This window comes from Entamoeba invadens (genome assembly GCF_000330505.1).
Source record: "Entamoeba invadens IP1 unplaced genomic scaffold scaff_1105074726711, whole genome shotgun sequence".
Lineage (NCBI taxonomy): Eukaryota > Evosea > Mastigamoebida > Endamoebidae > Entamoeba > Entamoeba invadens.
Window position 1 is genome coordinate 743,422 of NW_004443648.1, and position 24,079 is coordinate 767,500.

The 24,079-nt window shown below is 33.9% G+C and overlaps 11 protein-coding genes across 11 annotated transcripts; 5 read left to right on the plus strand and 6 right to left on the minus strand.

The window, feature by feature from the left end:
• On the minus strand, nucleotides 1-2,484 carry EIN_057570 (hypothetical protein; the record flags this gene model as incomplete). The annotated part of the gene is made up of 1 exon (XM_004260075.1): nucleotides 1-2,484. A coding segment is annotated over one exon (2,484 nt), but the record flags the coding sequence as incomplete, so codon positions are not given.
• A 1,044-nt stretch (nucleotides 2,485-3,528) lies between these two features.
• Nucleotides 3,529-4,878, minus strand: EIN_057580 (hypothetical protein; the record flags this gene model as incomplete). The annotated part of the gene is made up of 1 exon (XM_004260076.1): nucleotides 3,529-4,878. The coding sequence occupies one exon, from the start codon at nucleotides 4,876-4,878 to the stop codon at nucleotides 3,529-3,531; it is 1,350 nt and encodes a 449-aa protein (XP_004260124.1).
• Nucleotides 4,879-5,099: 221 nt separating this feature from the next.
• On the plus strand, nucleotides 5,100-5,957 carry EIN_057590 (hypothetical protein; the record flags this gene model as incomplete). The annotated part of the gene is made up of 1 exon (XM_004260077.1): nucleotides 5,100-5,957. One exon carries the CDS (start codon nucleotides 5,100-5,102, stop codon nucleotides 5,955-5,957), a length of 858 nt encoding a protein of 285 aa, XP_004260125.1.
• A 67-nt stretch (nucleotides 5,958-6,024) lies between these two features.
• On the minus strand, nucleotides 6,025-7,614 carry EIN_057600 (hypothetical protein; the record flags this gene model as incomplete). The annotated part of the gene is made up of 1 exon (XM_004260078.1): nucleotides 6,025-7,614. One exon carries the CDS (start codon nucleotides 7,612-7,614, stop codon nucleotides 6,025-6,027), a length of 1,590 nt encoding a protein of 529 aa, XP_004260126.1.
• A 78-nt stretch (nucleotides 7,615-7,692) lies between these two features.
• On the minus strand, nucleotides 7,693-8,046 carry EIN_057610 (hypothetical protein; the record flags this gene model as incomplete). The annotated part of the gene is made up of 2 exons (XM_004260079.1): nucleotides 7,693-7,895; nucleotides 7,947-8,046. 2 exons carry the CDS (start codon nucleotides 8,044-8,046, stop codon nucleotides 7,693-7,695), a joined length of 303 nt encoding a protein of 100 aa, XP_004260127.1.
• A 5,083-nt stretch (nucleotides 8,047-13,129) lies between these two features.
• EIN_057620 (hypothetical protein) lies at nucleotides 13,130-14,554 on the plus strand (the record flags this gene model as incomplete). The annotated part of the gene is made up of 2 exons (XM_004260080.1): nucleotides 13,130-13,429; nucleotides 13,625-14,554. 2 exons carry the CDS (start codon nucleotides 13,130-13,132, stop codon nucleotides 14,552-14,554), a joined length of 1,230 nt encoding a protein of 409 aa, XP_004260128.1.
• Nucleotides 14,555-14,769: 215 nt separating this feature from the next.
• On the plus strand, nucleotides 14,770-15,104 carry EIN_057630 (hypothetical protein; the record flags this gene model as incomplete). Its single annotated transcript, XM_004260081.1, has 2 exons — nucleotides 14,770-14,892; nucleotides 14,946-15,104. 2 exons carry the CDS (start codon nucleotides 14,770-14,772, stop codon nucleotides 15,102-15,104), a joined length of 282 nt encoding a protein of 93 aa, XP_004260129.1.
• Nucleotides 15,105-15,200: 96 nt separating this feature from the next.
• On the minus strand, nucleotides 15,201-15,716 carry EIN_057640 (hypothetical protein; the record flags this gene model as incomplete). Its single annotated transcript, XM_004260082.1, has 1 exon — nucleotides 15,201-15,716. One exon carries the CDS (start codon nucleotides 15,714-15,716, stop codon nucleotides 15,201-15,203), a length of 516 nt encoding a protein of 171 aa, XP_004260130.1.
• Nucleotides 15,717-17,997: 2,281 nt separating this feature from the next.
• Nucleotides 17,998-19,092, plus strand: EIN_057650 (hypothetical protein; the record flags this gene model as incomplete). The annotated part of the gene is made up of 1 exon (XM_004260083.1): nucleotides 17,998-19,092. One exon carries the CDS (start codon nucleotides 17,998-18,000, stop codon nucleotides 19,090-19,092), a length of 1,095 nt encoding a protein of 364 aa, XP_004260131.1.
• A 229-nt stretch (nucleotides 19,093-19,321) lies between these two features.
• On the plus strand, nucleotides 19,322-21,979 carry EIN_057660 (hypothetical protein; the record flags this gene model as incomplete). The annotated part of the gene is made up of 1 exon (XM_004260084.1): nucleotides 19,322-21,979. The coding sequence occupies one exon, from the start codon at nucleotides 19,322-19,324 to the stop codon at nucleotides 21,977-21,979; it is 2,658 nt and encodes an 885-aa protein (XP_004260132.1).
• A 99-nt stretch (nucleotides 21,980-22,078) lies between these two features.
• On the minus strand, nucleotides 22,079-23,827 carry EIN_057670 (hypothetical protein; the record flags this gene model as incomplete). The annotated part of the gene is made up of 1 exon (XM_004260085.1): nucleotides 22,079-23,827. The coding sequence occupies one exon, from the start codon at nucleotides 23,825-23,827 to the stop codon at nucleotides 22,079-22,081; it is 1,749 nt and encodes a 582-aa protein (XP_004260133.1).
• Nucleotides 23,828-24,079: the final 252 nt, after the last annotated feature.

Here is a 24,079-nt window from a genome sequence, read left to right on the forward strand (position 1 = left end):
AAACTCTTCACGAGTTGACGAAGATGAAGAAGAAGATTCTTCATCCAAGTGATCGTACATGTTATGATCACAAGCATCTTCATATCGAGTCACTTCGATTTCATATTTAATTGGCCACCAATTTGCCTCTCCGAACAAATGTACGAAAGATGGGACTATTAAGGTTCTCACTATGAAAGTGTCCACGAGCACTGATAGAGTTAATATAAAGCCAAATAATTTTAAACACAAAATGTCACTCATGAAAAGACCGGAGAATGCTATTGCCATAATAATACCACAAAATGTTATCAAATAGCCAGTCCTTTCTACACCAAATACAGTTGCTACCGTTGTCGAGAATTTCCTCTCTCGATATTCTTTGATTCGACTGAACAGAAAGATATCATAATCTAATGACAGACCACATATAATAGGTAAACAGACTAAAGGAACTCCCCAATAGAGTCCATCTATCGCTTTGACATCAGGAATGAAGTCAAAGTAATCAGTGCAAAACACAAAAGACGCACTTCCAAATACAAAGAGTACAGTTAAGGAAGTCGTTAGAACGACTCGAACAGGAACCATTAGTGATTTGAAGAAGAGAAGGACTAACAGCAAAATTACTATGAACAATGCGATTACAACGACTCCAAAATATCGCATCGACATGTTCACACAATCAACGCCATCTATTGTTAAACTTTGCAGTAATAAAGTGTACCCATATTTGCTTTCAAGTTGAGTCAAATGCGCTCGAATATCCGCGACAAGTTGAGTGGAGTTATTAGTCGGATCTACTGTACTAATCAATCGAGATACAATCAAGTTATTGTCACTTGAAATATAGTCTTGAGTAAATTCTACATATCCAGCCATATGTTCCATTTGACTTAATAACTCGGGAGATGCCACTTTAGCCCCCGCAGAGTTGAAAGCGATATATGAATTGTTATCAAATGCATAATTCATATCGACTACTAAAGTATTAACTAACTCAGTAGAAAATCGATAGAACTCTTCTGAGTTGTAATTCAATTTTTGTGAGTTGTTTTGAATGAGTAAATTCATTGGATATAACACTCCTGGAGGAAAGGCTTTTTGAATCGTTTTGAAGCCAATATCAAACTCTGTGTCTATTGGAACGACTTGATTGGTGTCTAAAGTCCACTTGAATTTGTAAATGAAGCAACAGAATGGTAAAAGGATCAGAAATCCACCAATGAGTAATGCTAGAGAGACTGGCTTTTTACTCTGAAACGTCGCAAAGAGGTGCCACATCTTATCTCCAAAGCCTTGGAATCGAGCACGCTTTTGAGTGTATTTCACACATTTCTTTGAACACGGTACACAACTTTGGAGTTTAAAAAATCTTGGAAATGCTAAGAGCAACGCGGGGGATAATGTCAAGTCGACAAGTAATGTCGAAGTGACTGCCAACGCACACCCGATGCCCATATATCTGATCAAATCAAATGGAAAGAATGCTATCACAGAGAAGCAACAGAGCATGACACACCCACTTGTTGCTACAATTCTTCCAGAAGACCTTAACATATTAGACACTGATGTATAATAACTCTGCTTCTTATTAATCTCTTCTGTAAATCGAGTAAGTAGAAAAAGGGAATAATCAATACCACAAGCCATTATAACAGATAACATCATTGCTGGGGTTATCCCAAACACTACAACATTCAGTGATATGGGATACATGATACCAAAGCTTACTACTATGATAACTACCATATTAATTAATGGTATAGTTAATAATACAGGAGACTGGACTACATATAAGAGTATCAAAAGAGCTAATGGCATCACTATAAATTCCATCTTCTCTAAAGACTTGATCACATCATTTTGAAGATCTAAAGAAAGGGCATCATATCCAGTCACATAGAAATGATACCCATTATCACCATTGTCTTTAATGTAATCATCTATATATAAACGAGTTCTCTTTATTATACCCGTTAACGCAGAAGGCTCAGAAGAATCTAATTGTAATTCAATCAGTGTTGTATCTCCAGATACCATATTGATCCCACTGTATTTATTTATTAAAGTTTGGAAGATGGTATCTTCGGGAGGTGAGATGTACCTTCCTTGAATCTTCTTCACTAAATAACCCTTTTTGTCGTTTATTAAAGAATCATTCAAGTACAAAGAGAAGTCAAGTAAATAAGATGAGTTGTTGATGTCATCTTTCTTCTCATATTGTTGAATTACTATTCCTCCATCTGAAAGTGTGGCTTGATCGGGAAAATATGTCTTAAAGAGTGCATTGGCCTCATATCCTAATGTACCTTTAGGGGCTGTTACAGTCATAGAAGTGTGCTTTAAGAACCCAAAAACACAATATAACAAGCCAAGAGTCACTAGAATCCAAAATATGATGATGATATATTTCATCTTATCTAACATCTTAAAGAATGAATCAAACACTTTTGATGCCTTATCACTAACTTTCTGAGTAAGTTCATCAACAGATAATGTCATATTGTTGTTTGAAAAGATGAGAAGTCTTCTTTTTATATTATTCTTTGGTTTGAACAGACATTCATTAAAGAAAGACAGACTCAGAAATTGACTGTTGACTCTTTCATAATATTATCTTATTATGTCAAAAGCTTTGAATTACATTTCTCCTACTTGCTTTAGTTTATAATTTTACTTTACTGGATGAGAAACACTAAAAATATGCTTTATATAAAATTAATATCACAGATTGTTATTATACTATAATCGTATAATATATAAACCATATTATATGATATAATTTTAAGTTTTGTAATAATGACAATTTTTAGTAAGAAATTAATACAATTTGAATTGTTTTTTGACTTTCCTATTTTTCATTTCTCTGATTCACTTCCTTGATTTTTTGCCTTTTGATGTCTGTGCCGTTTTATTAACCAAGTTAAAGTCTGATCAACAGACTCTACTAATTATGCGGGAAATATGCTGATGTTTTTTGATACTTCCCGACGACTTTTATTATTTGTCTGTCGTGTGCACTTTTGTTACACATATCAGAGACTTTGCCTTTGTGTTTCTTTTCGCTTATTATCTATTTCTCACTCAAGCAAGTTTTTTGGAAATGACTGAATATACGTACTAACAATTATTGTATATTTTATTATAAATTATAGGTATTTTGTTATTAGTGTTAATCGATATTTTTATTATAATTAATCCATACTTTAACTTGACAAATCTATTGTTCAAACTGGTTTTAAATAAACCATTTGTTATTTTATTTTTAAATATCATCAGTCTAACAACATTATCTAGTATTTTTGGATATAACCAAGTGGATAATTTCGGGAAACCATTCTAAAAACCCATCCCATTATTTCGGTTTTTTCCTATTTTTTAAACAAAAATACGGCCATTTAATTTCAATTAAATAAAATGAAAAAAAAAGTGAACAAACTAAAAACAATTCTTTACTCCTTGTTTGAAATTATAAAAAGATGTTAAAATATATTTAAAAATGGACATTAAAATAACATTTTAAATAACATTTTTAATTATTAAAGTTCAATCATCCAAGTCCTCGACGAAGAAGTAAACTCTTTTACGCTTGGGTGGTGCTCGGGGCTTCTTCTCTCGTTCTTCCTTTGTTCTCAACTTGCGTTTAAACTCTGGTGTTGTCTCTGTTGATTGAACTCTCAGTAATTCGTCCACATCGTGTTGATTCCGTAAGAGCCTTTTTTTCTTTTTAAGACCATTAGCAATCGCCTCAACCTTTTTAATATACCTCAACCGTCCCTTTCTCGACACGGACGTAAGAATCGGCAAAACAACACCTTTTAACTTATCAGAATCTAACGAAACTGGGAGATACCTCTTGAGTATTTGTGCTTGCATTTGTTCTCTTCTACTCCCTGGAGTTTGTAAATTGTGTTTATTAAAAACGAGTGCCTCAACATTTCTCTCATTCTCTTCCATCAATTCCTCTGAATCCGATTTAACGAAATCTTGAAGTGCACTTGCTCTCCGTGACTCTTCTTTGTCGTCGCGATTCGCCGCCATGATTTCTTCCATTTGTTTCGGATCAATTTTTACGACCTTAATAGTTTGCGTGTCATTGCCTTCTTCCTCCATAGGTGTTCTCGTTTGCACTTCTTTTTTATCTTTCACCTCCTCCATCGCATTTCCAACAATTTGATTTGCTTGTTTGTCTTCTTCCACTTCCAAAACATGTGAGTCAATTTCCATCGACTGTTGTTTGAGTAATTTCATTTTCTCGTTCTCCGAATTGTCCGTTTCTTTCGACTCCGAGAATATCGTATATCCCGCCTCAGTGGCAGCGTCGCTTGGTAACTCAGAATTTCTTTTTGAATCTTTCAAATATGCGTCAAGCTCTTTTCCGTCCGCAAGTAACACCCCCTTCGATACATCGTCGACTTTTGTTTTCTCAAATGGCGTAGAACTCTTCTCCTTTGACAATTTAACACTTTGTGAACCCTCGGACCTCTCTAGAGACTTGTCGATGTCCGTCGATTTCTCAAATCGTAAAAAGAGTGCGGGGTCCACCGTCGTGTCTGTTGTCGAGTTCTCAAAATCGCCGTGTTTCTCTCTTAACTCTTCCATCACAACGTTTTTACTTTGAGTATTGACGTTTGAACACAATTCCTTAATTCTCCGACTCTTTTCATTCTCCACGGGGGCTTTTGTAGTTGAGAAGAGAACTTCTCTTTCAATGGGAGGTGTCATGGGTGGGGTCACATTCTTCGGAGTTTCCTCTTCGATGATGTCTTGGTCAACATCGACGTCGATGTCCTCGCTCTCATCCAACATGATCATATTCTTTAGTGGAGTCTTAGAGACGCTTTTCCTTTCGTTCTCTTGTCGAATGACAAAGTTAGATGGTTGTTCTTTACTCATCAATTGTTTCTAAGCATTTTTAGTTTCATTTTAATAAGATTTTTTTTGCTTGAAGAAGTTGAAAAAAAGGAAAAAATTGGAAAGAAATAATAATTATCTTAGGCAAATTTCGTGTCAAGCAAAGGTATAATCTTCTTCAAATGAGTTTGCAAAATGATTCAAAAAAATCAGATTGTGATTTGGCAGATGAGAACTCTGAATCCGCAATTTTTGAGAAGATAATGAGTAGAAGATTGTCATATCTCGACGAATTGATGAATAACGACGTAGAAGAGGACGAATGTTTTGATTGGGAAGGCAATGAAAAACCCAAAGCGGCAAAGCCTTGTGTTTTACCAAAAGAGAACGTCGAACCAGTTGTTGAAAGTGTCGTTAAATCGCATGAAAAAATTGAGAAAGTCGAAGAATCCCAACCGAATTATATGAATTTCGACTTTTACAAAGTAGAGCCGAAAAAAAAGGAGAGTGAGGAGAAGATCGAACCACAGAATGAAATTGCGCACTGTGGGAAAACTCGGAAAGACATCGCGAGGTGGAACAAACGAACGCAAACAATGGACGACAACGACTGGAAGGCCGTTCGAAATGAGTTTGACACGTCGTGTCGGAAACTCGATTACAACAACAAGAAGAAGACGATTTTAAAAGACTCTAAAAAGAGCATTCAATGGGAAAATCTGGATGTGAAAAAGATACGAAGTATGGTCGAGGACTTTGGTGAAAAGATTATTCAACCTCCTTGGTACGTCTGTGTTGTGTGTCGAAGACAGTTTGATACTGAAGAGATGTTACGACTCCATTGCGAAAAGAGTGTGCTCCATTATGTCAACACTAACATATTAACAAGCATCGACTATGAAATGACAGGAAGAACACTCAAAGTGGGAGAAGCCCCACAACATACAACCCACCAACAGTATCCAACGGAAATACCAAACATTGAAAATAATGTAGGATTTCAGTTACTCAAACAAATGGGCTTCGACCAAACACAAGAATATAACACAGAACAACAAAATGTGGAATTGAAGCAAACTCGGGCAGGTATTGGAGCGGCAACTAATGTTCATCACAAGTAAATGTACTTTTCCGATTCCAATTGCTATTAATTTGGACTAAACCAAAATATAGAAATTGATAATTACCTCACAAAAACGATTTGAACGCAAACACACTATTCCCACTCCAAGAGTTCTTTACACACAAGTACTTGACATCCGTATTAATTTTCCTCCCATCGATGTAAACACACAACGCAGCTTCTTCTGCTGTCACCATCACCTTATTCGTCCCAGTTATGTTTCCACCTTCGTCCTTTTCTTCTTTCTTTATGGGAGAAGTTTCTTCCTTCTTTTCAGTCTTCTTCTTATCTTTCTTCTTCTCTTCGTCATCCTTTTCTTTGCTCACCGACTTCACTATTTGCTCGCAGCTCAAATCCTTTCGTGTGTTCTTTCTGAGAACAAAAAGCATGGTGTCTTTCCCTTCCCCGTATCGTTCAACAACCTTTACGTTCTGAACACAGTCGATTTTGATCACATCAATCGACTGGAGAGCCTTTTTTATCTTGGTCACGTGTTGCTTATCCTTTTTCACCTTACACAAATCAATGGTGACATTTGGCGCTTTCGACTCAAATTTACTGGAGTACATCCCAACGTCTTTTAAGAAAGGGAAGATGAGGGTCTCACTATTTGAAGACGCTTGTAATTCACCGAGTTGCATTTGTTTACTCGAATTCGCGTTTTGGACGTAGATGTCGACCTTTTCAAAGACCCTCTCGCACATCTCCATCTGTAACGAGTTAATCGGACTGAACAAAGTGCTCCACTCGTCGCCACCGAACAACTTTTTGTATGACGAGTCCATCACATTGATTAGTTCGCATGTCTTACCAACAGGCACAAAATAGACTTCAAAGACTTCGTTACCAAATTTCGCCTTCTTTGTTGCAGCTTCGGTCATCTGACGTATGAAGAGTGAAAGGAATGAATCCGACCCACAAACCACAATTTTTGTACCTCGTTCCTTCACGTTTTTAGTACACAGAATACTCGCAAACGATTTCATCTCACCATCCCCACTAATAAACACAAAGTGGTATTTCCCATCGACTATTCCATTCACATTTTTACCCAACGCCTCGTAGAATCGAAGACTTCTCCTCTTCTTTGGATCAAGAACGATAACAACACAATTGTCTTCTTTATCGACTTCTTCCAATTCACTTTCATTTTGCTCATAAGGTTTAAGACAGTCTTCTGAGTCAGTTGAACCGTCTTCGTTCTCAATGATCTTTTTCGCCGAAGTGAATTTTGGTGTTAATCTCTGCGAGAGAGTCTTACTCTGTCTTTTGTTGTCTTCTTTATTCTCCTTCGAGTCCTTTTGTGCTTCAGACGCCAATTTGATTTGAATCAATTGACTCAAATTTTTACTCGAGTGTTCTGTTATAATGGGAGTTGGTGGGTTCTCCTCTTCCGTGTCACTGTCTTCCTCTTGGAGATTTTCAGCGGCATCGAAGAATAAGTCCAAACTCTCTTGCGCATCAGCAGAAGTCCCAACATTGCGAACACCACACGTTTTCACAAATTTTTCGACATCATGGGGGTGGTTGTACTCCAAAGGCACACTCTCAACAGAGCAAGTGATGGTATACAACTCCTTCCCCAAGTTCTTTTTCTCAATAGCTCCTTTCATCTCGAGATCTCCTGTAAATCCAGAGTAGAGAATTTCGTTCATTGAAATGGAACAAGTTGCATAGACAACACTCGGCTTTTTAGCTTTGTGCATTCGAACAATGATTTTATTGTTAGCGTCCTAAATGTTAGTTATGAGGAGACGGCAATGAACACAAACTCTAAAGTAATGTAAATACGAGAAGAATATAGTCGCATTCAAAGACAAATAAGTGCTATCAGGAACGACAATAAAGTTACAAAGTGCTTTGAATGTGTCTTTTGTTCTATTCCCACAGAACGATAGAAAAAAATTCTTGGGGTTTTTAATTGGGATTTTGGGTGCTAATGGTTATTCGTTATTTTCTTCTAAAGTTCAAGGTGTAATAAACAAACTTAATCGTGTTAACACAAAATGACAAACACGTGGTATGGCATTCCGGTCCTTCGTCGTAAGTTCTCCCAACTCACCTCCAAATGAAACGCCATAGCTCATAATACTGGATCTGAAAATATGAAACTTCTTTTAACTATTTGTTCTGTTATTCTTTCGTTAATACCTCTATACTATCGGGTTTCTCCCCTAATTTCAAGTATTTTTTTATGGTTTCATATAATTTAATTTACTATTTGTATATAGTTATTTATTAATTATAAAAATATCAATAAGAAAAGTTAACAACTTTTCAAGAGTTTCAATAAATAAATAATAAAAAAAATTAATAAGTTTTGTTTGAAAACAATTGTTTTTTAATCATCAAATATAATTAAACACACCAATTATTTAAACTAGTGATATTACCAATACATCATTGATAATTTCAACCAATTAACACTTAAAAAACATTGAACAAAATTCAAGTGGTCTAAAAATCGGGAAATCTCGAATTCATTAAATAAAATTCCGTTTTTTAGAGTTTTTATTTTGTGCATAAACAATACACAAGCCAAAAAAGGAAAACCATTAAAAAATGGATTAATATCCCTGTAAAAAGAGGCAAAAACAAAAAACAATGGCGTTATTTTAAGTGTTAATATCAAATACAAGATAATTAATAAAATAACTACAACAATAATTAAAAATATAATAAAAAAAAATTAGTTTAGTAACTAGGTTAAATATTTAAAACACAGTTTTATTTTAGAACTGAATCCCATTATTTTTTATTATCATTGACCAAAAAGCTTATGACAACATTTTTAGACTGGTTGTGTCGAATATTTACTTTATTTGTATTAAAAAGAATAAAGAATAGTTTTATGTTTTTAAATGTTTAAAGTGAGTTTTGAAATTATTGTCTGTGAAATGTCTTTGATTTAAAACACAAATAATTTTATTGTAATGTGTGGCGTTGAAAAAAATAATAAAGACAACGATGTTTTTGTTTTTTTTTATTTTGTTGAATTAAACTTTTTAATTGTTAAAATACTATTTTTAGATAATACATTTTATAATTATTATTATTTGCTTTTTAATTAATAAAAATAAAAAGAAGATAAAAAATTTATTTTTATATTGATTTTTTTAAATAAAATTTTATAATATATATTATTATTAATTTTACTAAAAATATATAAAAAACAATACAATTTTTTATAGTAACATAACTTCAAAAAAAAGTATTTCATTTATAAAAAAAATATAAATTACTAAAAATATTAATATAAAATAATATATAGTCAGTCTGAAAACGTTGTCCGCTCTCCAACGTTGTCCAGGCATTTTTGGACCATCAAAACTGGAATATTTCGGGAAACAAATCAAAACAATCCCAAAACATCGTTTCATAATTTTTACCGGGATTTGATCGTTTTTACCTAATTCCTAATTTTTTCAACATATTTTGTGTAAAATTTTGTCAAATGGACAACGTTTTACAAGCGGACAACGTTTTTAGACAGACTTTATTACTTTAAAATTACTACAGTATGTGAGAATAGTATGTGAGAATGAGAAAACCCTGTGGATTCAACAAAAGTTACAATTGTGTAACTTTTATGTAATAAAATTATTATTTTTTTATTTCAAAAAATTCAAAAAGATCAAATAAAAAAATCACTTATTTACAGTTCATTTTCTCTTTCAATTTGTTTGGAAACCTACAAAGCAGCTTTCAGAGTGTGAACAGCCAGCCAGCACTTACCAACTAATTGACTCAGACCTCACGCTAAAGAATCCCAGGAATACTGGACAAATCAGCCATAGCAGCTAGACGATTCAAAGCAGGCAACGTTTAATTTAAGAGTTTTTGCGAGCAAGTTCTACAAGTTAATATCTCAATAACGAAAGAAAGTTTAACAAACGAATATTTTCTATTGGAAGGACTTATGATAGTTCAGACATATGTTGATTCAAACAGTGACCATCTGACCTGTGATAGGAAACAGTAGTGTGAACTGGGCGATACAACTGATTAAAAAGATAAAAATCAATCGATTAAATTCTCAACCCCATTTTTAGTTCTTTTTGAGATTTTTTTGGTCGTCTTTTTCTTCACAACTTTACATACAACATCCCGTTCTTTTCTTTTTAACGGCTTGCAAACAGACTGACACGAATAACCCTCAAAACACATTGGAAGCTTTCGAACTGCAGATATTTTCAAGCTTTTGGTTTTGACGCATTCAATCGAGTATAACTGTGGTATACTTAACAGTTTCGGTATTTCTGCTGTTACTCTGCGTGAGACTCCAATATCCACATACGCAACCCTCATACCACTATCAACAATTCTGAAATCAATACCAACTTGCCTAAAAGCCTGCGTGCACACATCCGGAGTGGTTGTTTGGAAATAAGACTTCAGAATTGAGTTGAGGTATTTGGCAAACTTTTTTTCTAAGTCCTCTCCATCACCGAATTCAACAATTTTAGTTTCATTTGGTATTTCGTTGCGATCTTCTGATTGGTTGTCATCCACCATCCTTTCGTTGACAGTCGTACCAGCCTTCTTTTTAAATGGTGATATCGCTTCTTGTGGATTTGCCAGCACTTCCTGAAACATTTCCTTAAACTGTTGAGGTATTATTGGTTCTTCAATGGGATCTTGGTTTCCAATCACATCATCTGACTCTTCTTTTTCTTCAACGTCTTCACTTTCTGTCGTTGTTGTTTCTTCCTCGCCAACTCTATCTTTAATTTTTATGACATCTCTGAACTTAGCATACAACGAATTCAGTCTTCTTTTTTGGGCTGCAAACACCCCAACATCTAATGGTTGTGTTAAATGTGAGGTGTGAGGCACCAAACATACGATTTCACAGTTCACGTTGATGATTTTCTCGTTGACTTGGACATTCGACTTGAGCAACAACCTCACATCTTCGATTGAGTGGCACGTGCACTGATCAAATATCAGCACTGCCTTATCAATATAACCAGTCTTAATTCTCATGTCGACAATATAAGGTACTACAACGTCGTTGATGTATGTATAAATAGGTCACTGTTGATAAAACCGTTTTTACTATAACTGACGATGTTTCCCGTTTCCATCCAACCCAATTTCAAGAATTCAACTGCAACTCTTTTGTATTTTGTTACAATCATACAAGGAAGAGGTTGTGAGGGGGTAATAGTGCAAACGACAGTGGATCGAGCAATGTCACGTTCGACTCCATATTTCATTTTACTGTCTGTGGAAAAACCAGCAGTGAATACTCCCTTCACCATTTGCCTGTCTGGCCATGGCTGATACCCTGACTCATCCAAATTCATAATAAATGGTGATGGGATGCCATTTAAAAAAAGTGGCAGTGCAATGTAATACTTCAACACGGCATCTTCGTCGTAGGTCAATCGAGATTGGTCTTCAGCAAACACAGTAACAATCGAAAAGTTCCAATTTTTATGTATTTTATCATAAATAACATGGTTTGACACATCAACGTTGAAGGTTTTTATTATAAACAACCTCAAATAAGTTATGCTGATAGCTTTGCATTTTCCTGGAAACTTTTCATTATCAAGAATCAAATTCTTGACAATTTCCCATTGTGTTTCAGTTAAAAGTGACGGTCTTCCGTTATCTTTTTTTCCAAACAATGCCGTCTCCATACCTCTTCGTTTGTTGATATTAAACTGACTTGAAGTTAAAGCAAAGACTCTACATAGTTTACTCTCGGTCACCTTTTCCGTATTAATTCCATTGAAAATTTCTCTTTCAATATTCATCAAATACACCTGAACATTCAGGGGCAATTCACAAAAGTTGCAATGTTTGCTGAATGTTCTTTGGGCTATTTCTTTCACTGGACCAGGACAATACTTTAAATTCTTTTCAAGTGTTGTATGGTCTAAGCCACTAAAAGCAACATTCCTGGAGCTCATAATTATATTATTTAGATTGTTTTTTTTAAAGAAAAACATTTTTATTTAAAAAAAGAAAAACAAATATGTAATTTTTGTTGAATCCACAGGGTTTTCTCATTCTCACATACTTTTCTCACATACTGTAAATAATAATTACAAGTTGTTTATTTTTGTTCAATAACAATTCAAAAATGTTATTCAATTTAAATCTTTTATTATTTTAATAGTTAAAATCAAAAAAATGGGTGATAATTTCTGGTAATTCCAAAATATTTCACTTCTCATTTTTTTATTATGTTTTGCTCAAAATAATAATTAAGATCGTTATTTTTTTAACCTTTTTCTGTTTTTTATTCCAATAACCCAATTTTCTCGTTTCTTTTCAACTTTATTTGTTATTGAAATAAAATTAACGAAATTTTTATTTATTGATCAAAAGAATAGTTATTTTGTTATATAATCATAATACAATTTTTCCAAACAACCAATTGAAAGAGGTTTATTTATACCCGTCTCATTATTAAAACTGATCTTATAGGGGTTTGATTTAAAAAAAAAATGATTGAGGTGACAAGAAAATTTTATTTAAAAAACGGGAATTTCTAGAAAAAACATTAACAAAGTGATGCAAAGAATTGGTTATTATAACATATAATTTCAAAACTACATTACCAATTTTCCCATAAAGACACTTCCTACAAAGAACCCACAATAATTGATTTTAATAACCCGATAAGCTGCGTTGATAATGACTCAAAACTAATTTGCATTCAAATAGAAATATGGGTTTTTGAAATCAAAATAAATAAAAAATTTCAACTACAGAACAGAACTTGATTCAAAACTACAGATCGGCCAGGAACTAAACAATCGTACATTAATAATTTTTAAAAATAAAGTGGTACCAATTCATTATTATAATATTTAGTATAATTACTAGTTAACAAGAATTAAAACAACTTTGTGTGTTTGTTTTAAAATCCCGATTAAATCAACACAAAAACTGTGAACTTATTTTTACTTCAATCAATTTAACCTTAAATATGAATTATTTATTTATTGTTTTAATTTACTTTTTCGTAAATCATTTTATATTCTTCCATTTTGCTATTGAAAACCATAACAAAAAAACACACACTTTATTATAATGACCCCTACCATGAAAATAGTTCTTTAAAAATAACCTTATTAAACTTAAGTGGAAAAAGTCTTCTCATTATTATGGATTTCGCTATTTAATGACGAAAACTCTATTCACTCATACACAATGGCAGTCAAAATATTACCACGTTCTACTTTTACAAATTCACTTATTATTACAGAGTCGTCATTCTCTAATATACCAACTCCAGACTCTACTTCACAACACTCGTCATTCTCTAAATACTCTCTTCCTTCATCAAAATTTACTTCTTCACCACCTGTGCATACTCCAATCTACTTCTCTCCCCCTTTCTCTCGATCAACATCGTCAAGAGTAATAACAAACTCAAAAGGATCGACAGAGGAATTATTCAGAAAGGCGTTCTTTTACTCCAACACTTTGCTTTATGCGTATTCTGATGCTGTTTGTTATTATATTATTATATTATTATATTATTATTAAATAGTTATAATGTTTTACAAGACATTTACTATTCAACAACAAAATACAAAAAGTGAAGTGTCAAAATCCATTTTTGTGTTTTAACTCTTTTGTGTTATTCAAATAGTTTCTTAATATCATATGAATAGTTTACTAAAATAATCATTGACAAATCAGTTGCTCAAACATGACGTGGTCGAGTCTCAAGTCAATGCCCTTGTTGATTACTATGCGTCGCGCGGGAAGATCAATCAGTTGATCATCGAGATGGCCAAACGGGAGATCGACTCGACATGCAAACACAACTTCTTGTTTCGAGGAAACTCTCCTTTTACACGTGTTTACAGTGCTTATTTGAAGAAATACTGTGTTGATTTATTAAATGCGACTTCGGTCAGTCTTCTCAATTTCTATGAAGTCGAAATAGTGACTGATCGACTTCAGAATGGGAGTAAAGCAGAGATTGAGTTAACGAAGACACAATTAGTTGAAGGGTTTAGTCAACTTGTCTTTGATAATTTGACACGAATTCCCTTTCACCTTCGCTGTGTTTTGCGTTCTATTTATCATCGAGTGACTGAGAAACGTTCGGCAATAGAAGCTAGAAATGCCGTCTCGACACTTTTCTTCTTAAGATTCTTGTTAACGCCATTTACAGCACACTCGGAGATTCTTAAAATCCTCCAAATGGAAGTGAACAAAGTCTTCATCCAAAGAGAAGGAATCGAACCAAACAAAAATCTGAAAATGGCGATAGATGGCTTAATGATGATCATCTTGTCTTCACCAATAGGGTTTGACGCAGGTCTTGTCTCGTCTAAATTACAAGAAGCGTCTCTCCTCAAGATCGTTGATACTGTCAAGATGGAGATGAAGAAAATTAACAACAATTTCGACGGAGACTTCAGCGACATCTTTACAGCTGTCAAAGGGCGGTGTGATCCTTGTTTGACTCAAAACGTCAATTTTGCTGTCTCCGAGTTTATGACTTGGGTCGAAGACGAGGAGCGACTGTCTGTCGAGCTTAACACAAGTCTTCGTACTGAAGTCGAGAAGCTCAAAAGAGTAAATCAGTTCCTTCGAAGCAAGCTCAACATGCTTCAATAAAAAAGTCTGTCTGTATGTTCGCACAACAATAATAATTACTGTTTTTAATTTAAGTTAATTAAATTGAATTAACTATTACAATTAAATTAACTATATAAATAGTATAAAGTTCAAGTAATGTAATATAACTCTATATTAATTTAATTAACTATTTATCAATTGACATGTTAATAGTAAATAATACTAAAAATATAATAACTAATAATTCCTAGAGAATGTCAGCCGAACAACAACAAGCGCCAAGAGTCATGTGGCCGTATGACATAGAAGATGAAGCCAATTTTAGTGTATTAAGTATGTTCTCCGTCATCATGAGTCTTGTGTCCTTTTTCTACAAAGTTTGTTGTTTTCTCTGCCGAACAAACCCTTTCAAGAATACCTCACCGTCTAGTCTCGTTTATTAGTTCTCGGCGCTTTACTGCTGTTTGTCTTTTCTGTCCCACACAAACAAAAATCGGACCTTTCGATCACGTCATTGATGATGTCAGCTGCTCCTGCTATAGGTGCAGTTGTGTTCTGCTATTTCTTGCAGCCCGAGAATTACTTCTAATTGAATTTTTTTATTGCACTGCGACTTAGTGTTTTAAAGAAGACAACAAGAAAAGAAGGTGGTTGTTCCCAAAATGAAATGAAAAGACAACTCAAATTACTTTTTCCCGATCTTCTTGACTTTATCTGCTAAGCCATGGCCCATGTTCTTCAAAGTCCTTTTAATAGAAGCCTTGTGATGGACTTTAAAGTCAGGCTTCAAAATGTGTTTCGCTTCCTTTGTGATGTCGCGAATGGAAGAGAAACGCTTCTCCAAACGAACTCTTCGGATCATTTGTTTTTGATACTTATGAGGAAGAGATTTAATGATCTTCCGAAGGGTTCGCATCATAGCTAATTTTCGTGTGTGAAGAACAACTAACTGTGAACGCAAGTGTGAGATCTTACGCCCTATTATGTACTTCTGCTTTTTAGTTATCGAATTCTTCAGATCGAGAACATTTTCATCAATCATGTTCCCAATGTGACGCTCTTGATCTTCTACTTCTTGTAAACGCATCTCAATCTCACCAGCTCGCTCCTCGACACGGTAGAGAGTCGACATCCAAAATCCGCTCGACTGGCCAAAAACACAGAGTGCTAGAACTAACACCAAAATCCCGACAAATCGCATCGTGTGTAAAATATGAAACTTTTTAGTTCCTTTTTTTGAAGACAAAATTAATTAAAAGGATTTGACTTTTATGCCTTTATAGGAATTTTACTTCTATTAGTTCGGGATTCACTACATCGTTGAGGTAATTTGAGCCAATTCTTAAATACGATTTTTTTACTATACTTTAGTAAAAACTTAAATCAACTTTTTTTTCACATTTCTTTTGTTTTTGTTGGTTTATTGATTTTATATCACGCTAAATATCGGGATGAATTAAAATTAATATAATTAGAAATCTCAAAGAACATCTTGATTGTTTTGTTACTAATTTAATAATTATTAATTTAATTATAATTGATTTAAACTATAATATATTTATGATTCTAAAGATTAGTATTATTATTACATATTAACACTTTAAAAAACATTAAACAAAATTCAAGTGGTCTAAAAATCGGGAAATCTAGAGTTTATTAAATAAAATTCCGTTTTTTAGAGTTTTTATTTTGTGCATAAACAATACACAAGCCAAAAAAAGGAAAACCATTAAAAAATGGATTAATATCCCTGTAAAAACAGGGATATTTATAAAACAAATTAAAATGTAAAAAAATGTTCATATTATTCCTTTTTTATATTAATTTATAATTATATTTAAATAACTTATATATTATACTAATTTTAAACAATTATTTAATAAATTGTTTGTTTTGATATAATAAAAAGCTATTTTTTTTTTGTTGTTTTGATTATAATATTTTAGGTTTCATAATTAATAATAATGATTAACAACTCGAAAACAAAACAAATCTTAGTTAATCACTTTCATCACAAATAATAAATTGTATTACAACGTATGTAAAAATAAAAACATTTTTATTAAGAAGCATTTGTGGTCTAAGGGCAGAATTCCACCCTTCCAAGGTGGAGATCCGGGTTCGAGTCCCGGCAAATGCATTTTTATTTTTTAGTGTTGTATTTTTTTAAATAATTAAAAAAGAAAAACGACAACGGCAGGATTTGAACCTACGCCTCAAATGAGAAATGATTTCGAGTCATACGCCTTGGACCACTCGGCCACGTTGTCTTATTCTTTCTTATTTTAATATAACTAATAAATTAATGTACAAATTAAACTTAAACTATATAAGCTATCAATAATAATATAATAATAAAATACTATAAACAGTGTTTTTTTGTTATAACAGAAACATTGAACAATTTTTAAAAACAATTTTTAAAAAATAATTTGTCTTTCTTTATGATGTATTAAATTATGTGATTTCAATTTTTATAATATGAAAATTGTTTAAAATATTGTCATCAGTACTTGAAACACATAGATGAATTGTAATATTGAACAAACATGATGAAACTGTTTGTTATCTTGAAGCTATTATAACCAAATATTAAACTTTTGATAAAAAAATGAAATGAGATTTGCAATATAAGAAGAATAACTCCAATTTTTGTGTTAAACACAAGTGGGCTGAGTTTAAAACAATTCAGTAGTATGATTAATACCACTATAATCCAATATATAAATGTCACTTTGTGAATTTTAAATAACATCGAAAAAGAGTTATGCCATTTTAAATTCGACTTTTAAATAATAATGATGAATTTTTGATTAATTGGTATTAAACTTTAAAGATAGTATAATTAAATTATTTTTTTTCTTAATAAAATGTAATTTCTAGAAATAGAGAAATGAGAAATAGGAGTTGTGACATTTCATTCCCAGAAATCACTTTTAAACAACATCCAATTAAAAAAATATGCCAAAAATTTAAAAGTGCTGTCGGGTAGTAAAATGTAACTAAAACTCAAATAAGGAGGGATTAATGTCTGTGTTTTATAGGTATTAAGAGTTTATTACAAGCCAAATAATCAGGAATAAAAAACATTTTTCATATCAAAAAAAAATTACTGTGGAAAACAGACAACAAAATACAACTATTGCATTTTGAGCCAATTGTGTCCATGTATATATAACAAATTATATTTTATTGATAAAATATAATAAAGTAATAATAATCTCTTTTCAACAAACAAACATGAGTCTGATTGATTTAAAAGTAACTTTCATGTTATCATATTCTCCCGTTTTATTTGAATATGTTGAATGATAAATATTCTAAATATTAAGGTTTATTTACAATTAAAACGATATATAATGGTAAACTATAATAATGGTAAAACTAACCATTCTCAATCCCAAGAAAATAACACCTTGAAAAATTTTGTTCAATAGACTGTTTCTGACAATGAAGAACAAATATATCAAAGCGAAGCAACTATGCAGTTGGTCCAACTTCTTGTGCTGATTCTTATGATTGTTCAGAACCTCGCATTCTCACTAGACGGCCTCGATGCCTGCAAAAACGCTCCACTTGAAGACTCGTCGGACTTCAGTTTTGTTACTGAAATGTCGTGGTTTGGAATTCTGCTTGGTGTGTTGATCATCTTTTTTTCATTTGTCTGTCTCTTCCCGCAAATCTACAAAATTTTGCGGCTGAGGGACGGCAACGGGTTGTCACCATCATTTCTTCTTATTTTGTCCTTCAATCAAATATTCGCAGTGATCAACGCAACGATCACAAATTTTCCAACAGTCCACAGCTGTTTTGTGATTGGGTTTAAATTGTGTTTGCCGCAACTTCTATCGTTCTTTCAAATTGTGGAACTGTTGTTGTTGTGCTACCCAATTTTCTTTTTGTTCCTTGTTTTTTACAAAGACAAGAAGTCGAAGAACTTCAAACGGTCGCTGATCTATTTCGTCTCGGCGTGCTTCTTTTTGATTTTTTCAATTGGAATCATAGCAGGCTGTTTACTGATTTGGGGTGAATGCGACAAGATCACATATTACGTTGGGCTTTCATTTGGTATTGGATCAACCCTCACGACTTTGGTCGAGTACTTTCCACAAATTTGGTTGACGTTCAGGACGAAAGAGTGTGGATCAATGTCATTCACTACAAATTGGGTAACCACTGTAGGAACGGCGGTCATCACATTTTACATGATATTTGGAACAAAACAGCACTTCACCACGTTGATGAGTTATGTCATGAGTTTGCTCCAACATATTGTGTTGTGCTTTTTGCAATTAAAGTATGATTACATTGACAAGTGCTCCGCTAATAAAGCGAATAAGTACGTGAAGACGAAGATCAACACAATGAGGAGTTGGGTTGGGTTGGCTCCTTTGCCGTATGAAGACTTTAAAGAGCTTCCTCGAGACGAAATGAAAGACGGAGAAAAAAGTGTTGACAGCGAATCGAAAGACAAAATCTCTCCTGCCAGCCTGCAGGAGGAGCTCGTTGAGAGCAAGACTGAGTCCCTGCATGATGATGATTCTGTACTTAAGTACGATGATGAAATAGAACTCTAATTTAATGCCTTTTATATGGTTTCGTTCCGAAACGGTGGTTTTGAGTAAATGAGAAGATTGTAATCACAACCGTTGATTTGTTAACATTTGATGAAATGAATTGAATTGTGGAATAAGCTGGCACTTGAGCACCGAAAATCAGTGGAAATAATTGGAAATCGAAAAGGTCAAAGCAAAAATAGATTACCATTTTTATGAGTACAAAAAATGGTAAAACTAACAATCTATAATGAGCGACAAGTCAGGGGAGGACGAGCATTTGAACGACGAAATGGGAGACATTTACTATTTAAGATCAGACGACTTCAAACCCAACCCTACAACACATCGCGGGTGGTCCAAGCAACTCTCCGTCACTATCTTGGCTGCTATATGCTTGATCGCAAATTCGTTTTGTCTCATTTTCGTCGATAACAATCTCCACGGATTTATCTTAATCCTGTCAGTTGGTATTGTTGAAGGTATTGTGTTCTTGGCGTACAGTCTTGTCAAGTTTGTTCTCAGAATTGACAAAGTCCAACAATTTTTGAAAAAGAACCGAATTGTCAAAAAGGTGTTTTCCACACTGATCAACAATTACGACGAAAAGACCTTTGTTTTCAAATTACCAAACGTTGAAAAGATCATCGCTGAGAATATGGTATACGTCATCCCAGAAGATGATAGAGAGAATTTGTCGCCGCTTGCAAGGTTTGAACGGTTGTATTTCACATTCTGTCAACAGAACGAGTATCACATCAAAATATTCTCAATATTCCTCTCGATTGTTGCGTGCGTTGTGGCGTTTGTTGAGTTGTTCTTCTTCTCACAATCTGCCGTGTCTTTCAGAAATTTGTATTCCCAAGTTGTGGAATATACGATTGTGTGCTTCATCAATATCTCGTTGGCGATTTTCTTTTTCTGGAAAATCTTGTTGGTCGTATTTTTCGTTCTTTTTGAGCTGTCGTTTGCGATTGTTCATAACTCGTTCAAACAGGAAACTTTTCTGTCATTTTTCTTGCTTCTTGTAGTGACCGTTATTTTCGGATTTATTGTTCCAATGACGTCAGTGCATTTCTATTCACTTTTATTGATACTTTTCACGTTTGCAGTATTGATTTCTATTGTCATAGTGTTGGCGATTAAGGCGACCATACTTTTATACAATCTAACACGACAAAATCGTTCGCTTTGGGTGTACATTAAAGAGAAAATAACCGCAATGAAATCACGGAAAATAGCTACCACCATTGTTCTGGTGTTTATTTTGTTTGTATTTGTTTTGAATGTATGTTCTGTACTTGTTTTTGTGATGTACACAAAACCAGAGGAGCACTTGGTGACAACATTCGACACCGTCAATGCGACGTTTGCACACAACTCGACGAGTTACTGCGACTTTGAAAAACACATTTCACAACTGACGTTTGGCATTGGAGAGGCGACGTATTTCCGACAAGAATACGCAAAGCCCTCGATTATAACGCCAACTATCAACATGTCTGATTTGTTAGAAGTGAGTTCTTCTACAAAAGACTATTACCGTATGACAAGTGAAAGAATCCCGATGAATGGAATTGTTTATTACCCAAGCGTTATCAAACCAATGAACGAAGTTGTATTTATTTTATCGAATTCCATGACCAATTTAATTGACACTGATATGGGGTACGTCTACTTGCAGGAGTCACTTGCAGAAAACGGGATTGTGTCCATTTCCCTTGACCACGGGTTTTTGGATAAAGATGTGAACGGTGAGTGGATTGTTCCAAAGGACAACACAAGTGAGGTGAGTGAGGTGTACATTGAAGCTCGAGTACGGTTAACTCTTAACGCAATGAATTATTTGTACGACAGACTCAACCAACATTTCAATATGAAATTGAACTTTAGTGGAATAGGGATTATTGGTGATCGAGAGGGTGGCGGCGTGGCTATGCGAGTAAGCAACACACTCAAGAACAACGAACAAGTGGTTGGGATAGATAATATGCAACCAATTAAGGTGGTGAGTTTTTCTGCAATGAATTGCAAAGAAATTCCGATCAACAACCCAATTCAAAACCTCGATTCGTTCTTTTTAGAGACGTTACCAGAGCTGTCTGCGTATGATCCGCCACTTTTGTCGAGTTACTACTTATTTAATAAGACAGAAAGGAACGACTCACGGGAGTACCAATACAGTGGATGTTTGATCATAGAAAAGGGTATTGGAACGTCGTTTAACATGAAAGACAAACGAAACACGTCCGACATCTGGGTAGATAAATTGTACAAGAACGAACCAAACATGTTGACTGATACCGAGTTGCGATGTGTTTCAAACAACTACTTGACAAGTCACTTTTTGTGCAGCTTAGTTGGTGATTGCACCAATTTGGACTTGTTAAAGGACTTCAAAAATGGAAAGGGAATCATCCCAACTAAAAGTGAGTATTATAGCACGTTTGAGTCGAGTAAGGAAGTGATTGTATTTGCTAATGGAAGCGAAAATGCTGTGATTATGGATACAAACGCAACCTTCTCAGGAAAGTTGTTCCAAAATATTTACCAATCACTCCACTTGATATTCGCGTGTGATGCAGGTCAGTTGTGCTATTGCGAATTCAAGAGGAAAGAGAATATAAATGCAAGTGGAATAAAATTTTCATTCTTCAAAGACGTGGACAACAAAGAGATTAAGTATGACCAATTTGTGGTTGTGTACAAAAGTAACGGGGAAATATTTCGGCTGCCTTCGTTCACTTACAAACGAATTGACACCCATGACAGTAGTACGGATATCGCCAAACTGTTTTTGTTACAGACGTATTCATTTGACTTTCCTACTCCAAATGTTTATGTTACAAAGTTTAGAGTGTACTTCACAAAGGAAATTCTTCTCGACGATATTGCGTTTTACTATTAAAATATGTTTTTTTTGTATTCTTATTATTTCTTTATATAAAGATGTTGTGATACATTGAATTATTTAGAATGACTGAATAATTGGAGTATAAAGAAGAATTTAAAATTTCCGACTTAAAGCGTCATCTACCTGTTGTTCCGAACAAAGTTTGAGCTGTTTAATTGTCTCCAAAGCTTTGCCACCTTCTGTTCTCAATATGTCATAACGCGAGTTAACCAATTCAGCAATTGAAAATAAGATATATTCATCCTTCAATATCTCTACTGCATTTTCGGGTTTGAATTGAATCAAATTGCAAACGATTCTTGTTGCTTCGTAAGACACGCGGACATCTCTGATCTCACGTGTTGCTGTTTCTGGCGTCCTCTTTTCCTTGACCAATCTGACCGTGTATGTCGCAGTCTCGACAACATTGTTTAACGCGTTATCGACTTTCATAAAGACTTCTGCTCGTTCCGGACTATTAAGAATGAGTCTTGAAATTATTTGTTGGTTGTTAAAGATGATGACTTGATTCTTAGTGTAGTGATACCACTTTTCTAAGACTTCGAATATCTTCACATCATTGACCAAATAGTCTCTGTTGTCTTTAAGCACCGAAATTGCCGATAACACTGAAAGAGACATTAACAGACTTTGTTCTTCCGTTTGGTGCCCATTCATATAATTCACGATGATATCCGCCACCCCCAACTTTCGATAAGCAGCAATAGTCTCGTCGGTTCTTCCCATATTTGCAAGTAAGATCATTAGAGTCGAGTACATGTTTCCTTCCGACTCTTTTGCCTTTGTAACGACTTCCGACACTTTTGATGAAATGATACTTAACGATTCATCACGAAGAGCAATTTGGTTCAAACATTCGATTGCCATGAGAGAAACGTTATTCTCTTCTTTTTCCATAATTTCTATCAATTGGGTGATATATGGGATTATAACAAAGGCCTCTATCTTCTTATCGGAAGCGATGGTCTTAAATAAGAGTAAACTGCTCTGATGGATGACATAATCGAGGGGGGTGTCTCTCATCAAATCGCTGAGCAATTGTCTGAAGAAGTCTCTGAATCTGTCGAGTTTCAATTCAGCGATGGAAACTAAAAGTCGTAAAGCACTGACTCGAATTCCCTTAGTCTTTGCGGAGAAGATTAAAGTTTTGCAGATCGTGACTATTTTGTTGGGCAATAGGTCCATTGATTTGACAATATAACTCTCTATAACAGCAGCAAGTGTTGCAAAAACTATCAAAAGTTCTTTAGGAGAGTCGACTGAATTTTCATATAACTTACAGAGCAACTCGACGATCCCCTTTTCCGATAAATCCTTTTGAATTTCAGGACAATTGGTCGTCAGTGTTAAAAGTGAAGACAACAACGCCGTGACGAATTGGACATTCGTCTGTGTCGATGTCGCTTTGCCTTCGACATCAAATTTGTCGAAGAGTTGAGAAAAGACAGTTAAGATGTGTTTGTTAAGTAACAGCGCTTGAATGCCTGAAATGATGTCGTTGTCATATAAATATCTCTTCACTGCGATATTTTTATTGGTGACATATGCTAAACACGTGATTAATTGTGATATTTGTGTTAAGTCAAATTTGGCTTGGCAAAGGGACAACAAAATGTCCAAAACTTTTGTCCCAGCTCCTTCAGTAAATAAGTCCAATTTCTCAGTAAATTCAGACGAATCTAATGAGTTCAAAAACTGATTCAAAATCTGTAAAAATTCATTTTGATTTCCTTCGGTGTACTGAGAAACCAAATCAGTGACAAATTGCTTTGAAAAATCGTCATTTTTTAGTTTAGTGGAATCTGCTGTTTTGCTTTGAAGACGTGTCAAAAGCTCTTCCATTTTGTTTATAAGTTCATCAGAAGTATATAAAATATATGGTTACTATGATATAATTTAAATATTATAATTTCTCAAACAAAGTGACGTGGCACTGATAATTACTTTTTTTTGATTGGTCATAATATAGTTTTATCATTCTAATTATCTATTAATAAAGAATGATAAATAATTTTAAACAATTTATTATATAATATAGTTGTTTAAATTGTTTATAAAACTATTTAATTGTTATTTTTTTCTTTTTAATTTAAA